Source organism: Amblyomma americanum, chromosome 7 (genome assembly GCF_052857255.1).
Source record: "Amblyomma americanum isolate KBUSLIRL-KWMA chromosome 7, ASM5285725v1, whole genome shotgun sequence".
NCBI lineage: Eukaryota > Metazoa > Arthropoda > Arachnida > Ixodida > Ixodidae > Amblyomma > Amblyomma americanum.
In genome coordinates this window covers 67,520,139-67,537,469 of record NC_135503.1, presented here as the reverse complement: position 1 = coordinate 67,537,469, position 17,331 = coordinate 67,520,139, and the positions used below count along the sequence as shown (strand labels likewise).

At 44.5% G+C, this 17,331-nt stretch overlaps 1 protein-coding gene across 1 annotated transcript in view; it reads right to left on the bottom strand.

Annotated features, from left to right (window-relative positions):
- Positions 1 to 12,275, bottom strand: part of LOC144097765 (sodium-coupled monocarboxylate transporter 1-like) — a 35,551-nt gene extending 23,276 nt beyond the window's left edge. Inside the window, exons 1-5 of the mRNA XM_077630402.1 lie at positions 11,466 to 12,275; positions 10,302 to 10,370; positions 9,293 to 9,344; positions 6,168 to 6,235; positions 2,517 to 2,597 (exon numbers count right to left, since the gene is read on the bottom strand). Coding sequence (XP_077486528.1) covers positions 2,517 to 2,597; positions 6,168 to 6,235; positions 9,293 to 9,344; positions 10,302 to 10,370; positions 11,466 to 11,804 — 609 coding nt within the window. The 5' untranslated portion in view covers positions 11,805 to 12,275. The remainder of the gene's footprint in view (positions 1 to 2,516; positions 2,598 to 6,167; positions 6,236 to 9,292; positions 9,345 to 10,301; positions 10,371 to 11,465) is intronic.
- Positions 12,276 to 17,331: the final 5,056 nt, after the last annotated feature.

Sequence of the window (17,331 nt, the reverse complement as noted above, 5' to 3'; positions counted from 1 at the left end):
CGACGCTGAACGCTGAACCACCCGGTAACGATGAATTAAGCGTGAGGCGCGAGGTACCGATTACGTGCGCGGTGTGCTGTCGTGACAGCTGATAGTCTTTGGCGACGAACACGACAAGCAATACTGCGTGTTTGCCGGGAACCTTCGCCTTAACAAACAGCGTTGTAAACGCTTTATTGTGACGCGGAACTAAGCGTCGAGGATCTCCTGCGTCCGACTCACTAAGGCCAGCTGGTCCGTCAACTGGTCCTAATTTAGCCGTGTCCACCATGTTACTGAAGAGAAGTATGATTAATGGGAGAACTGAATGGCAACGGAGCCGGAACAAGAAAGGAAAGCTCTAAGTTAGCGTAGTATTGGGCGCCATCGCAGCATGCAGGTAAGTGGGGGAGCCAATAGAGGAAAGAACGTGCAGGGGTGAAAAATGTATGCAGGAGGATGCGCCGAAGAGCGCACAGCGCGAGGATAGTGAGAAACTTCTCAGTAACTGAGAGAGCCCGAAGAGATCCTGTAAAGTTGCGGCAGTCAACACTTGTTGCACGTTTGCAAAGGATAATGCTGGCTCATGTCGATGGATGTGGCCAGGGGATCTCTGGCGCTCGGTGTTGAAGTTTGCGGGCTGGGCGATTCCCCACCTCATTTCGTTAGACCCCAACGTGATCATATGTCTCGTGTACAAAATATCTTTAAGACAGCTTGTGTGCCGTGGCAAAGCGAACGTGAAGGCCACATTATTGCGCACAGCTCCTATGTACGCGTTCTATGCGCAGTGGCCATTGCCGTAAGCACTTCCCTCTGCGCCTTGATTGTATCAGAGTGCCAGTCCTTACCTTCGAACGCTTGGTAACATTCGTTCCGCACTTTTTGAATCTACATAAATAGCACGAAAATTTCCACCGTATTGTTTGCCCACGGCACCTCAGAAACCACTGGCTAATTTAATTATATGAGGCACGCCCGGAAAGTAAAAATGGAAAGGGCTGCATGGCCGTGTATGATTGTTACTCCTGAGAAATTTAACTAATAAGTAAGCATTCTGCATTTCCTAATTTTTTTCGCATATTTGCCGCAATTATCAAAACAAATGTTCATATAATTACAGCGAAGCTATTTTAAACGTAAAGGACAATTAAGGTACTCGGTACACGTTGTCCTAACTCGCCTCAGGCGCCGCCAACGCCCAAAGGTGTAACTATCCAAGCAGAAGCGCAGATCTAATCTCCACAAGATCCAGCTGTGAGAGCCGCTTCAATACTTCCGTATGCACAAAGATATCAGAAACAGCAGTACTTTCACACACAGATCACCCACAACTCCTGTGCTGCTCTAATGCATTACCGAGTATTGTGATGAGGCTGCAAGGATTTTTAATGCATTGCCTCCAGAGGACCTGCAAAAAACGTTTGGCTTCATCACAAGGATCACTATATTTTTAAGGACCCCCACACAGCCACACCATGAAGTAGACTAAGTCAGCAGGCTTCCTTGGAAATTAAGCGTCCCGTAAGCGATGTTTATCGCAATAACGTTTAGATTCGTATGAATTTGAATTTGAATTTGAACATTTATTTATTCCACACAAGAAATGAAAAGGGAGGGTGGAGAAAAAGCTCTTTTAACACAGCTTCACATCGCTCCATCCCCCAAAGGCAAAGGCAACAGTAACAACTTGCATATATCCCGTCACAAGATTACAGAAAAAAAAGAATAAATACTGCATACAAGACTACAGGTTTCAAAGCCTATAAGTTTACAAAGGCACAGGGAAAAAAGAAATAAAAAAATGAAAGATTAGGACAAATATACATGGAAGAGAGACATACATACGCAACGCATCTGTCTAATGCGAAAACACTAATAATTTCAATGAAATGAAAAACTTATCCACATTGATTATTTCTCTTGACATCACAAATCTTCACTATGACATGATGATATCAGTGAAATGCGGTTGTTTTTAAGTCTTTCCACATCCACGCCTTCCGAGTGGAAGCGGTTAAGAATGCTTGGCAGCGTGTGTGCAATTCTTTGTTGGCCATAGCATGTACGCGAAAAAGGAATGTTCCGGGGTACCTGATGACGATAGGGATAGACGATGTGTGTGCTCTCTGTGTGTGCTCTCTATCGTGTTCTCCATGCCGCCTGCTTAGAACACTGATGTGCGAAATAGAGTTGGGCGTTGCTCTCTTGAGACTGATTTGTTTGGTTTGGTTTATGGGGTTTTAACCTCCTAAAGCGACTCAGGCTATGAGGGACGCCGTAGTGAAGGGCTCCGGAAATTTAGACCACCTGGGGTTCTTTAATGGGCACCGACATCGCTCAGTACGCGGGCCTCTAGAATTTCGCCTCCATCGAAATTCGACCGCCACGGCCAAGATCGAACCCGCGTCTTTCGGGTCAGCAGCCGAGCACCAAAACCACTGAGACAACGCGGTGGGTTTCTCTTGAGACAGCTACGCGCTGAACCTAAAGAGGAGGTTCGCTGAGCCCTGCACTGTGCAAAGCCTTGCACTTACGGAGACGATGACCATGATGTATCCGGCGTAGATGAGAATCATTTGGACCACGTCTGTCCACACGACCGCTTTGATGCCGCCCTGCCGAAAGAAGTGAAGGTGCGAATAAGCTCGATGGGGACTAGAAACAGAGGAATATATCTGGGGAAACAATCGGATATAGCAAGTCAAGATGAGGCAGCATCATCTAAAGCGCCACAACGAGGTCAATTAAATTAAGGAGCCAGGTGGGAGGCAGAAAGTCGTCAGACAGGCGGATGAGACTAGGAAGTTTGTGGGGTGGCCGCATCTTTCACAGGACCGGGTTAATTGGTGAGATATGGGGCAGGCCTTTGTCCCGCAGTGGACGTAGTAAGCTTCCTGCTGCTGCTGTTGCTGATGATGTACTCATTATTGTCCAACTGAGCACACACATACAGTGACATAGGAAAACTGCACAGATTTATCAGAAGCTTCTTAGTTGAAGGTTGAGGTTGCTAAGGGATTTATACTCACGCTGCCATTTTCTAGCCGTTTTGGTTAGCTCACTTGGTAGAGAGACTGCCCTTGTCCGGGCGGTGGTCACCGGCTAGATAACAGGGCCAGGCTTTAGAAGGGTTAAGGTTCAGTCCAGTGGGTAATAGACCAGGAAGAATTTTTCTTCAACATCGAAGTTTCTGAGATTGCGGTCTAGCTTAATGTAATAGACTGTAATGGGTTACAATGTCCTACACCAAGTAACGCTTCCAATGGACTACGCCAGATACGACGCTTGTTCCCGACCCACGCTGCTGTCCCTCTGGTAATTCGCCACTTGATACCACACGCCACTTGCTTCTGTAAACACAGCATGCGAGAAGCACTGGGACTGGCTACGAACTAGGTGGGGCAGCACGAACGCCTGTAATTGTGAGTGCATAGAAGATTAGGATTATGAGTAGCGCAGGTGCAGTGTCGTGCAGTGCAGTAATATTGCGGGACAACGGTCAACACCGGTGATGGCGGTCAACCTTTAATAATTTTTCTCGTCTAAAACAAAAAGACTGCGATAAGAGCCGCTGAACATAATTACAACTGTATCAACTACGTAACATGCCGCATTTAACATTTTTCACTCGGAACACCTCACTATAGAATTTATACTGAATAGGCATATATACTAAATGCTGAATACGCATAATTGAAGCTCAAATATTTTTCCAAGCAGCGCATGTCCTATAGACAGCCGATGAAGCTCTTTATACTGCTGAGAAATGTCGCGTATGCTTTGTGAACATTTTGTAAATATGATATATTTCGGGCAAAACTCAAGAACTACAATATATAAAAATTTTGTCCTAGCAGTTTATTATTGGTACCAAAGTGCGATGCTTCTTCAAGTACTATTTTTGTAAGCTTTTTGATGAGGCCCAGTTTTGCACTCATTTGGAAAATGCAAAGGGCTGTCACATGACTTGAAATTCTTTTCTTTATCCCCACCCTCGAATAAAAGAACTGCGGGTAGTTACCTTCCGACACTCAGATAAAGAGCCATACATTTTTTTTTTGTTGAAAAAATCGTGCAGGATCAAATGTAAACTCTGGTGTGTTTGCCATATAAAGACCCTGATATAGACAAATCAAACACATAATAAAGTCGCAAATAAAACTAGTCGTCACAGTTAGGCGTAGCGATGCATTTCAACACATGACGCATGCTGCGAGAACTCTAAATGGTTGAATAAATGGAGGCACGGCGCAAATGCAATCCTCATACTGCACGCTTTTCTGTGCTCTGTCGTGGTACAAGCTCAACGCTCCGTGTCCGTCTGTATCATTCAAGACGTCACAGAGGTCCTGCTTTCTTAACACCCCGCCCCCTCATCTTCCCATTATCCTGAACTCGCAACACAGACGTGACTTCGAATTTAGCACTTTAAGGCGCATAGGCGTTATCTGTTCGTGACCTCTGGCATGTCACTCTCATGAAACTGTTAGAGGAATGCAAAATTGCTCAGCCCGGATCATATTATACAATTACCAGAAGACAGCATTGTTAATTAAATGAAAGCGTTCATCCGTCTACCGCTATTTTCCGCTCTCTTAAAACTCTTTCGTCTGTGTCTTTTCTATCAAATATGTCACTATAACCAAATTTTATCCAATCGTTGGGTGAACTGCCTCCATACATTTCACTATGGCTCTACCAAGTGTCAAGCGGTAAACATTCCGGATTTCTGCACTGTCACCTACCCCTATTTGTTTTTCCCTCTAACTGTCAAATCTTGGAATATCTTGGTCCGCATCACTAACGAGCATTATTGGTACTGGCGCCTTTATAACTGCATTACAAAGGTTTGTATCCTAATTTATTGCTTCCATTCGAACTATTTTTTGTTACACAGTTGTTTTTCCTGTGCGCCGCATTTTTCTTATTGCCTACCTATCGGACACACACTGAAAAATTATTTTTCGCTTACCTAGCCTTCCGTGCATTTCTCTTCGAACTTGCTTTGAATCTTTTTTGCTGTCAATTGGTAAACTATAATTTATATTTAAAGTTTATTTTGTATTATTTGCTTTAGTTTTGCAGCTCCCTCTGTAATGTATAATTGTATTCTGAAGGTACAATAAGTAACAAAGCCCGCCCGCGCGCTCCTAAATTCGACTACATACACGGGATGAGCTCAACGGACGTCCGGCGGCGCCATGACGTTCAAAGGCGCTCGCCAATGCTTTTAACGTCCTATGAGGCATTCACGCCCAACATTCCCACGAGAATTATTTTTGTTAAGCGAATTATTCTCCCTTAATGTTAAGACAAAGACTGAAGAAGGGGACAGGCGCCTCCATATTTCACATTGTACAGCTCTGCGTGCGTACTATCGCTGTCCTCAGGTTCTGTCTTCAGGTACGGTGTGTTGTGGTTTCCTCCTGGAGCTTTATGTACACTCTATAAGAGGTTATGAAAAGCAATAAAAATGATGTTCCCGCTCCCATTAAAACCCGTTCTTCTGAGCACTTCTCAAGCCCCCGAATCTTCAGCATTCTGTTTGGCACACTACATTTTCGAGGCAAAAGGAAGACTAAAATGAACTTCAGTATTTGTTTTTGTTGCAGAATACACTGTATGCAGTGGTGTCAAAGCAATTGGTAATATTTACCTTCTTTTTATCAAGGGCTTGAAATGAGAGAAATACCCCTGACAAAGCACTATCGGCCTAGCAAACCACTGCGTGGCGTGAAGATGTACTTGTTTATCATTACGAACACCACCTTTTCAGGAATTACACCACCCAGTGCAGACAATACAGTGGCGTGACACTATACGTCATGTCACTTTCGTCTCGTTGGCTTACATATACGTCGTATAAACCCAGCAAGCCAAGCTGTTTGCTGTGAGATGGCATGGCTGAGGACAAGTAAATAGTTTAAACACAATAACCAACAGGCAAAGAAAAGCCAGCGGGATTCCAAGAATTGCGTCATCGTTGGCGTCATCGAGTCGCGGTGAGAATGATCGAAATGCAAACGATCTCAATGTATGCGCATTTCTGCGAAAGAAAGTGATCTGGACGCGCTTAAAACTAAGTAAGCGAGATCATTAAGTTTAAGTTTCGTGAACCGAAATGTTACATAAAACTGTTTTTAACCTTCCACTACTTCGCGCATGGATATTCAACTGCCACTTACTATTGCGGTGTAGAAAGTGCATACCACTCCGTTCAAGAGTATCGACGACCACACTGGTATGCCGGTCACTGCAGTAAAGAGGCGAAACACAGGGTCCATGCAGACTTCAACACGACAATGGCAATAAAAAAAATCTGCACTCGATTTTAAAGAGATAAGTGCTTACCCCGAGAAAGTGGTTAATAATATTCAAACTATTGCCGCGGAACTTTTTAATGATTGCAGTTTACATGTACTTTGTTTAAATTTTGCTTGCCGTGTGAAAGTCGACCAGATTTGTCTGAAATGGTCTTAACCGCGTTGAACTGTTTCTGTGGTGCTGTAATTTTTTTAGGTGTTTTAGGGTGGATTATCTCGGATCTTTGTCGTCACTTTTATGGCATATATTCTAATCGTAGTTCCGGGGCAGCTCTCTGAATCCTCAAAGGAACAAGATGTTCATTGAGTCTACTTCAGGGAGTCTAGAGAGTTGGTACTATTGCTGTCCAATCCGAACTGAGGACGTGAATCCAAACTATCAACTGAAATACGCTCCTTTGTTTAGTGGAGCAAGAAAACTTGCACCGGATTGCCCATTGAAATACGCCTTTAAATTGAGCACGGTTGAAAGCGACGGCCATTCTTAACTCGCCGACAGTCCAGCGCACTCACTGCTTTCGCTACCGCAAGCCTCGTGGACAGTTCTTCACCAGCGTAGCTGTCTTCTGTCTGCGACCATCCTGTCGTCACATCACCCGTGACACAATACTTCGTGGACGCTTGCAGGTACCTTCAGCGAACTCAACTTCGACTTCTGTCAAATCTTATGACGACAGTCAGAAAAGAACCTCCTACTACTCGGCCATTCCGCTATAATCCCCAACCCTGGTTTTCCTCACTGTCGCTTCTTAGAAGTCTGACTGCTCGGTGAGCAGAAGCTAAGGAAATAGAAAGCGCGTATTGGCTTCATTTTTCGGCTTGCGGCTGAAGCCCTCTGGTCAATAGCTCGAAATTAAAAATGGGAAAGGCTTGTAGTAATCAGCTACAAAAAAAAACAGTGCCTTAAAATTCACCTACCGTCTAATTTTGTAAGCAAAGGCTTTAAGAAAACAAAAAACTACGACTTTCGAAGGCAATTTTCGCGTCATATAATATCAAGATAAAGGGCCAATGTGTAAATATTACAGACCATAGCAAGAGCCCTGTATTTGCACCGACGCAGAGGAGAAAATACAGAGTGTTGGGTGAATCTGGACGTCTTCTCACAAGGGGGGCCTTCAAAAATAAACCAGCTTAGAACTGATGGCTACACAGGCAGTAGGAATAATGGTACGGCGCCCGACATTCAAGAGGCAAAATACCGGCTTGCTAACGAGGAGGACAATTTCGCTGCATGCGATTGGTTGCGTTTGTCCCGTGTCTCCGTATTGCGTGTCTCCCTTCTCAAGCTCCTTGTGTTTTGTTTCAGTGTCACTGCAGCCATGGTCTGTTAAGTAGCCTGTTGCACAGTTTTTATGGTCAAGGTTCCTGTACAGGTATTCGGGAGTTCGAATCCTATAGGGTTTGGAGAAGAAATTCTGGGACACTTAATTGTCTGACGTGTATATGACAATGACTGTGTTATCGCGTAATGTGCATAGAATCTCCACCCGGTCGTGGCTCCAAAATAACCGGGAATTTGTTACGGGCAAATGGCGAGTCGCCAATATCGTGCTATAAGGAAGCTCGCTAACATAAAGGATGCAGTAGTGGTTAGGCATGACCAGTGCGGTGGTAGAAGAATTAGTGACAGTGTTCGTACGGGTTGAGTGTCTGCTTAAGAGTGTGTGTGCGTGGCGCTAAATCTATTTACCTTCTTCATTCCCTGCTATAGCGATCAGTGCATTTTAATAGCTTAATTAGCCCAATGGCCTTCAACAACGTGACGGTACGGCAGCTGACGCTTGTCTGCTGTTTTTCCTTCTCAACAGAGCGTTCCTTGTCTGTGGCGTCGCTTAAACGATTGCTCTATCATTCCCGATGAGCACACCTAACGGTCCATGACCTACCTACCCTAGGTATAAACAATCGACCGGCGCAGAGGAGAGCGCGAGACTGGTGGTGTGATAATTAAAGGGCGCGAGGGACCAACTTTATCTAGTCAAGCACCACTGAGCATCGCATAGTGTTTTCGGCCTAGCCCACGACAGTATAAAGCTGTGCTTGGTGGTGCAATTCCATTCGTTAGAAGGCGCTGGATATGCTGAGACAAAGGACATTTACACGCCAGACTTTCTTCTGGGCTGTTTCTATGAGAGCTGCAGGTAGAAAGGAATAGCTAAGTCTTTAACACTCTTATAAAGCGACGAAGTAGGCGGCAGGGTCATACTATACAGCACGACTTAGCAGCCGCCAAGTGCCCCGTTGTAATGTCATACTGGACACAACAAAAAGGGGAACCGATGCTCTGCATTGTGCTGCTGGATTCGTGCGTTAGGCATGAATAATTCGATTTATTTTTTGCCATTAAATGTGTCGTTTTTTACTAAAACAGAAGAAAAAAGGGGGTGGTCTGCGGCCCGGAAAAAGCGTTGCACGGGGAGGGACGAGTTTCTTGCTGCCAGCTGCCCTGCCATGTACTCCGTTATCCCTGCGTGCAGTCTGCCATTGCCTGCAGATCACCTGGCCCGTGTCATGATCCCCTGTTCAGTCAGTCTCACTGATTATGACTGACTAGAATTGAAGAAACGATGCGCTTAGAAATGCAGAGCTGTTTTAATGAACCAAGTAGTCCTCAGCTAGGAAATCTGAAACAGCATATGCTCGACGAGCCGCTGAAAAGTTTTATCGATCACTTCCACATGTCTGACAGAAGAGATAGGCGGGAAAAGAAGGCGTAGCGGTCGTAGTTTATTGACGAGCGAAGTAACAAACAAAATTCCGCTTAACAAAGTTGCGATGTTGCAGGAACTCTGTAGCGGCTTCATGCAAACTTATTGCGAGGAGACAAATTGTTGTTCTTCGGGAAGTTTTGTACGCTAGTTGCACAAGCGGAGAAGTCTTTACGCATAGCTTAAACGAGCCGAGGTGCGGAGTTTATGAGGAACGTTTTTTTTTTTTTTCAGAAAGCTGAGAAAATTTCGCATGAGCGCAGAAAATTTCCATACCTGATCCTAAAGCCAAAGCAGGTCCGTACAGCACAACCCCCGTATAGAAGAGCTGAAACATGAAAGCAGTAATTCAATTGATGCTTACGGAATACAAGCTTGAGCAGAAAATGAGCGTCTTCTTGCCCTGATAGGAGAAACTTTAATGACAGAAGGGGCTCTTAATAGAAAATTTTAATTACAGATTGGTTCGAGATATTGGTTCGATATACACTATCAACTTACTCTATGCAGACATAAGAAATGCTTCGGGGAGATCGAAAAATGATCTACAGGATGGATCGATGGAAATGCTCGTGGCAGTACGGATCGGGGGAGAAATGGGGAATGCAAGGTAACGATTATAACTAAATAAAGTGCCACAGGTTTCAAAGGCCGATAGTTCACGCAGTAACTTTCCTCACAGCTGCAGTTCTCCAAAGAAATTTCTGAAGATAAAAGTAAAAATGGCGTTATGGTATTATTGAAGCAGCCGTTCAAACTACTTCGATTTCGTCGTGGAAACCTCAAAATCATTCAGAGAGCTTCTCAATGTGCTCTCCTAAACTTGGCAGAGAGAACTAGCTCGCTTATGTGCAGAAGTTATTTTTTATTCATCCCAAAACATTTTGTCTGCAGACAGCAAGTCCCGTGCTCAAAAGCGTTTGTGTGTAAACTAACAAGTTGGTGGCTGCTCTTCTTAAAGGGTGCGTACTGAATAAGGGCTCCGTGGAGACTGCAGCTTTGCTTCTAATAAAAAAAAAGTGTGAGCCTTGCACAAAAGATGTAGCTGATAGAAACAATGGCGGCCTCGCGACCCTCTCCCGATCCTCCCTGAGCGAGGAACGAAAGCCTCCACCCTTCTAGAGCGTTGCGCATAAACGAACCACTGCGGCCCAGCGAGGATTATCCATCGTTTTTATTTTGCTACGTTCGCTATTTAACCTCCAAATGACAGTGAGGACTGACACAAACGCAATACGTTCTGATTATGAGATGATAAATGACAACACTTGATGAGGGTACTCACCGTTTGTACGATAAAAACAGCAGACGCAATGTTTCTGACGGCGGTTGAGTTGAACCTCCTCTCCAAGTACTGGGGAGGATAAAACGTTTATGTCCATTCATGCTTTTTCGTTGTTTAGAGCAACGACTCTCGAGGCATGCGAGAAGCTGAGCTTTCGTCTGTATTTTCATAATTTTTATTACCGACACAGTAGAAGGCTGACTTAGATATGAGTAACAAAAAAAAACTAACAAAGTGCCCGTCTGTGTGTCACAAAGCGCTCCGATCACAGCGCTCGTGAGTAGCATTTAAGCACGCTAAAGATCGAGTAGTGTTCGCATTATTTTGATTGTTCACTATATGTGTGGTTGCCTAGAATTTTATGCTCGACCGAAGGCATGTAAGAGACAAGAAACAACTGAATGTGCTATCAGTTAATATTGCAAGGATAAATACACAGTCAATGTGGTAGAGCTGAAACGAGATTTTCTCCACAGGGTTAGTAACGCAGAAAATATTTAAGCAGTTTACGATGTACGTAAGCCACGTAATTTATGCCTACATAATGCATTTTAATGGGTACACAGACGTCAGCAAAGTTCAAGCATTCGTCTACACTGACAAATGAAGTATGATGCCTAAATTTTCGATGTCTAAGATTTTCTTTACGCTGCTTGGAAAGATCACCGAAATTATCTCAGGATTCCACTCCACGGTTATTGTGGAGCCATTCCGGCGCTTAATGTGCTGAACGTGGCACCGTTAACACCAATGGTCCTCAGGAGAACTTTTCTGATGCCGCTGTGCTTCCATCCTAGCTTTAATTGCTAGTAACGAGATGTTCTGCCGCCATACCAGAGGTTTATTCATTGTTGTTCTTATCTGAAAACCGTGGCATTAATTCTTCGAGGCAGCCGCCGACATCTCGAATTCTTATCTTTTAACGCTATGCTATGCACAGCCTCCTGGTGAATTTATTGAACGCTTTTCTTCCAGAAATTTGAGCCTTTCCACCTCTGCTGCCAAGCTGCGTCATTGCGCTTTTGTATACTTTTGGAGAAGTGTATCGGAGCCTCAATGTTCTGCTAGAGCGTACATAGGGCACTAATAATAAAATAAATAGAAATAAATTATATAGATAGAAGGGAAAAATTCATATTAAAGAAATGGAGATGCTACACGTGCCTCGTTAATGCTGGTGATGTCCATGTTGTAGTACATGGGGAGAAACACGTACGCAGCCATAAGAACAGCCAGAGAGGAAGATATGGCTCCCGTCCATATGATCGAGCCACGCGCAAACACCTCCGATGGGAACCCGAGGACGGAAGTGACTGAAATGAAGCTGGCCACCATGGACACCGACACCGGTTGCCACGCCAGCTCCTTGTTGGCCGTCAGGAACTGTCTGTTGGATTTCCTTCGGCGATCGCGCCAGGCGAAGAAGACGCCGATGCCAGCCGACAGTGCCAGAAGTCCAATCAGCACCACGTAGTCCAACGCCGTGAATGTAGATGCTGCCATATTGTTCTTCAGTTGAGCTCACAGCGCTGTAGGGCCCACCTCTCTGCGTTGCCCCAAGAGCGCCTGCCTATAAAAGCGCCAGCCTTTGAGGTTGAGCGGATTTAATTTTTATCTTGTGTCCCATTCTAGCTCTTGCATGATCGCTTTTGTGTCGTGTGGACTGTGGAACCCCCTGCACGAGGTGAAACGGACTGTGCGCTTGGAATAAAATAAAATCGATATTACTCGCTCGTATCTAGAAATCAAAATTCATGCCTTTTCCTTTTATTTAGGTACTGTCTATTTCAGCAGCTTTCAGGCTAGTGATGTTCCACGAAAGGCTTTCTAAATTAGAACAAAAAATCTCTATTACATGCTCATTTTCTATGCAGCAGCTTGAAAACGAGGGCACTCTTTAAAAGTTCTTATTTCGTCAGTTCTTACTCTCTGAAAATCTCTGAGTAAGTGAAAATTCACGTAATGAAACATCACTGCTTTAGACCTCGTTGCGGATAATTCTGTGACTTACCTGCTGCCGATGGCTTCTACCGCAATATTTGCTCCTAAGTTTGTAGGCAGTGTATAGCCTGCCGTTGGCAACACATTTTTCACGGCGAACATTTTGTTCATTCGTTTTTCAAGTCGCTGCAGTCTTTCCGCTCAGCAGTGCTTTTTTTTTCTCTGTCTTTTCATATCAAGGGAAATAACTGTAGCGCGCAAACTGCCTTTCACCAGTTGTTGCAGATTACTGTCCCTTCAACACATGGCATCAGATCGGCCGGATGTTAGCAGGACGGCAGACTAGGCGAGTTCGTGTTCCGTGGTAACAAGAAAATTCAAACAGCGCTAGATAACTGGACCAGAAAGAGGAGGAGAGATACACGGCGCTGAGCCCTGTTTGTCTCCTGCTCTTTCTGGTCCGGATGTTGGCCACTTGCTGCGCGTCATGGAGTGCCGTTACCTTCAATGCGGAGTACATTGCCGTGCATGTTTCTTTTCGGAACAGCCATGTGCTTCGTCTCACTTTGCTTTTGTGTCATTACGCACGCGCCGCTGATAATCGCATCCATATTTTCGTGCAGTTCCAACACCAGTACGGCAGGCAAGGAGGCAGCGAAAGGTTTCTGAAGAAAACTGTGAATTGAGTGACCTTATGCTCGCAAATAACTGAACAGCTCGGCATTAGCGATCGCAATAAGCGTGCTCGGCGATCGTTGAAGGATATAATCATTGCCGCTCTCAGCCCTGCGCTATTTAAATCTGACGATAAAAGCGGGAAATAAGGAGCTGAGAACTCCTACCACGACAGCGAACTTTGCAAACATTGTAGATCTGCTGACGCGTGGTTTCAATATTGCCCGAGAAATCTGGTCGACTCTCGGATCCCGAGCAAAGTAATAAGGCCGCTTGTCGGCGGCTTCGAACACGAACGAATAACACAAATTTTCGCGCCGGTATATCCCTCTGTTTTAATCGCGGTGTTGAAAGATTCGTGCTTTGATATTGTTAAGTATGCGACTTCGCATTAAAGATGTTGTCCTGAAGGAAGTTCCTTTTGATTAAGTTGATAAAACGTGTACAATTTGGAGGGAACCTTTCCCTTTGGGAAAACGTGCTTATACTTGCTGCCGCAATACTGTTCTTGTTGAACTAATAGTAATGCGATGCATTTTTCAGCGCGTATTCGTTCATTTATTACCCTCTTATCTGGCTACCATCGTATGTAAAAAATATTCGCGCAGCTGTTCCTTTCTTAACTTGCTTTCCCAGCCACCGGCGCCTAATTAAACGGACACTTGCAACTATGTTTGTAGATAGCTGTAGAGACCTGTGGTGACGAGTGTCAACCTAACATAAAAAAACACTATGTTTTGAGTATTAATGCGATGATAGCAATAATTTTGATTTTGTACTTTGCAATGGGGAAAATATTTACTAAATTAGCTTTAACAATTGTACAGGCACGGCCAGAATTACTAATAATAATAATTGGTTTTTGGGGAAAGGAAATGGCGCAGTATCTGTCTCATATATCGTTGGACACCTGAACCGCGCCGTATGGGAAGGGATAAAGGAGGGAGTGAAAGAAGAAAGGAAGAAGAGGTGCCGTAGTGGAGGGCTCCGGAATAATTTCGACCACCTGGGGATCTTTGGAGTACGCTTCGGCGTTGGATGCAAGAAATAGAAATTCTTGTTGCGTTTATGCGCACAAGCGCAGTTGTGCAAACTGCTTGCATAATTATGAAACATTCTCTGGTTTTATTCGGTAATGTAATGGAGGATTTTCGCCACTATATTATTTTAGCCGCAGCTGAGCACATCCAGTTTTGTTAAAACTACGAAAGTTGCTCGATCATGACGCCATAACGACTCTCAGAATTATATATATTTTGCTTGGAGCGGCAGCGGCTGCATACTTCAGCGTATTTTTTAAACACCAGACTACAGGAGCGCCAAGTCGTGCGCAGAGGAATAACAGACACAGCGTTGTAATACACTGCATGTCATGTTACCAGTTTGAGGCGAACTGGTCTTTTTTTACCAAAGGCATTTCAAAGCGGCCAGTGTCACGTGACGTTCGTCGCACGCAATATGGTAACATTAAACTGCATATATTTGCTCCTGTTTGCATTACTGGTAACGTGAATAACCCACAACCGGAGGTGAGAAATAGTATACGAAGAATGTTTCGCGTCCCACACAAACAAAATTCCATGCCCCGGTTTTTCTTTTCCGTCGGTGCGCTAAATTTGTGCGGCTTTTTCACACTGTTTCGATCACGTCCCGTGCTTCTATTCATAGCTGAACAGAAATTGAACAAGTTTTAAGAATTAGACGAGCTTCAAGGCTTCGAGGGCTAGAAACGGGCTCTGCATGGCAAAAGCAGGCAAATCATCGTGTACCCGTCAGTGGAACAATGGGTGCAAGCTTTCCCCTTTGCCTGGTGCTCGACTTCTGCGGGGTGAATTGCTTTGGAAATGGATCTGTTACCGCACCTTGTGTAACGAAAAAATGCCTTCTGTCATGGTGCTCTTTGGCTAAGTCGGCCTATGCGACACATAATTTATCATCACCATCAAAAGTACGCAAAGTTCTTCTGCGCTAGTGTTTCAAATGCTAATACATTCGCTGTTACAGCCGCGAAGGCGTTTAGGCGATTTGAAACAGCACTTCGCGGGAGAAATCGGCCGTGGTACTATTATAACACAAAAATGTTTGCTTAAATAATTCAAACAAACGCTGCGCAAAGTAAGAAGAGCCCGCGCTCCGATCTTTGGAAGAATTCGGCTAGGCACGGCACTGCGCGACTGGAAGGAGCGGAAATCTGACTCTTTCTGAAGATAACGGAATCACCCGGCTTATGGGCACAGTATGACACTGGCTGACATTGAAGGGTGCACTGTGCTCCCTTCACACGCCCTTTATTACGTAGCTGCACTGGCTGTATTCTATGACCGGCAAAAAAGTTTTTTTTTATTTCATGGCTCTCATGTTCCGAAAACTTCTGTGCGACCTGTGCATAACGCAAGTCTGCCGTGCGCAGAGCAAGTAGAAGCCGTAAGATTTGGTTCCATGACATCGCGCGGGCAGTTCAAACACCCCTCAACGATGACACAGTATAACAAGTGATGACGTCACTACACACTTTCTAATTGGTCTACAGGGTTATGACGTCATTCTACCGCTATTACATAGCGCCTATGAAGAAATAAAAGCAACTGCGTTGAAAGAACAGTGGTCGAGCCGAGGCTCGAACCATTGGCCGTTGAGTGGTGAGCCGCGCACGCTGCCCCTCGACCACTGAAGAACTTTAATGGGACTTCGTTAAGGGAAGCCTTGTGCGTCTTGTGGTTCTTAACAAGTATAACTCTCTATCATCAGCTATCGACACTTGTTCCGCTAAAATCATCGCGTTAACAGAAACTTGGCTCACTGCGCACGTTCGCGACACTGATATCTTTTTCGATGCTCATCGCTTTTCGTTCTTCCGCTGTGATCGGGGAGCGCAGAGAGGCGGAGGAGTGCTTCTCGCTATTTCAAACGATATCCCATCATCATGTATACGTGTCCAGACTAATCTAGAAATAGTATGGGCTGCGCTCACTCTTAATCACCTGAGGGTAGTAATAGGCGTATGCTACCGTCCACCTTCCTCGTCACCTATGTTTTGTGACGAACTTTACGATGCTATTAATATCGTCGCAACACGCTTTCCTTCATCCCCACTATTCTTATTCGGCGATTTCAATTTTTCGAACATAACATGGAATACCGACTGCCCTTTAATGTCCACGTTCTCTTCCCAAGGTCGCGAATTTTTGGATGTGTGCTCAGTATTCTCGCTAGTGCAATTGTGCACACAAGCAACTACAATAACTGACAGCGCGTCGAATACACTAGATTTAATCTTGACAAATCGATCTGATATAGCCTCACCTATTACATACCTGCCGGGCATCAGCGACCACTTGCTAATGCAATTAAACATTAACCTAGCCCCTCCGAATTCTAATAGAAAGAAAAAATATACGAGACTACAACAAAGCCAATTTTCAGGCGATAAATAATGAGCTGTCTCTTTTTATCGATGTTTTCCTTGATAGCTTTGATAACAGTAGTGTTAAAACTAACTGGATCATGTTCACAGCTAAAGTCTCCCAACTCACTGAACAATACAATACTCAGCGCACTGTTACCACCAACTCTAACGCTCCCTGGTACAATAATCACATTAAGCGCTTATCTAACAAAAAGAAACTTCTCTATCGCATCGCAAAGCTCTCGCCAACTAGTGAGCGTTGGGCTTCGTATACGGCAGCTTCCAACACGTATGTTCAGGCCCTCAAAGACGCTAAAAAGCACTTCCACTCGCATGTTCTGCCCTCTATGTTAACGACCAAAGTGAAAAAATTCTGGCGGGTCATTAATCCTTCCACCGATGATAGCATCGCTTTATCCGACCCGTTAGGCAACCCCATTTCTTCCGATATTTGTGCCACGATTCTGAACCACGCATTCACTCACAACTTTACAGCCATGTCTGATGTACATATGCCACCAACTCACCACTTCAACTATGTATCCATGCCACCTATATCTGTTGCTACTTCTGGTGTCGATAAGCTTATTGATGCACTCAATGTTCATTCCGCTCCAGGTTACGACTGCATTAACCCAAAGTTCTTAAAAAGCACTTCAGCTTATTCTTCCATTATACTAACCAAACTTTTTTCTAGCAATCACTTGACCAATCAACGCTACCTACCGTGTGGAAAATCGGAAAGGTGGTTCCAGTCTACAAATCCGGCAGCAAAGCTTCCCCTAATAATTATCGTCCCATATCCATTACCAGTACTTGTTGCAAAATGCTTGAACATATAATATTAACCAAGCTTGTTAACTTCCTGGAATCTAACTCCTTTCTTACGTCTGCGCAACATGGTTTTCGAAAACCTTACTCTTGCGAAACACAGTTAATATCGTTTACACATGCATTGCATCATATTCTAGACCTATCATCATTAGCTGACTGCATATTTCTAGACTT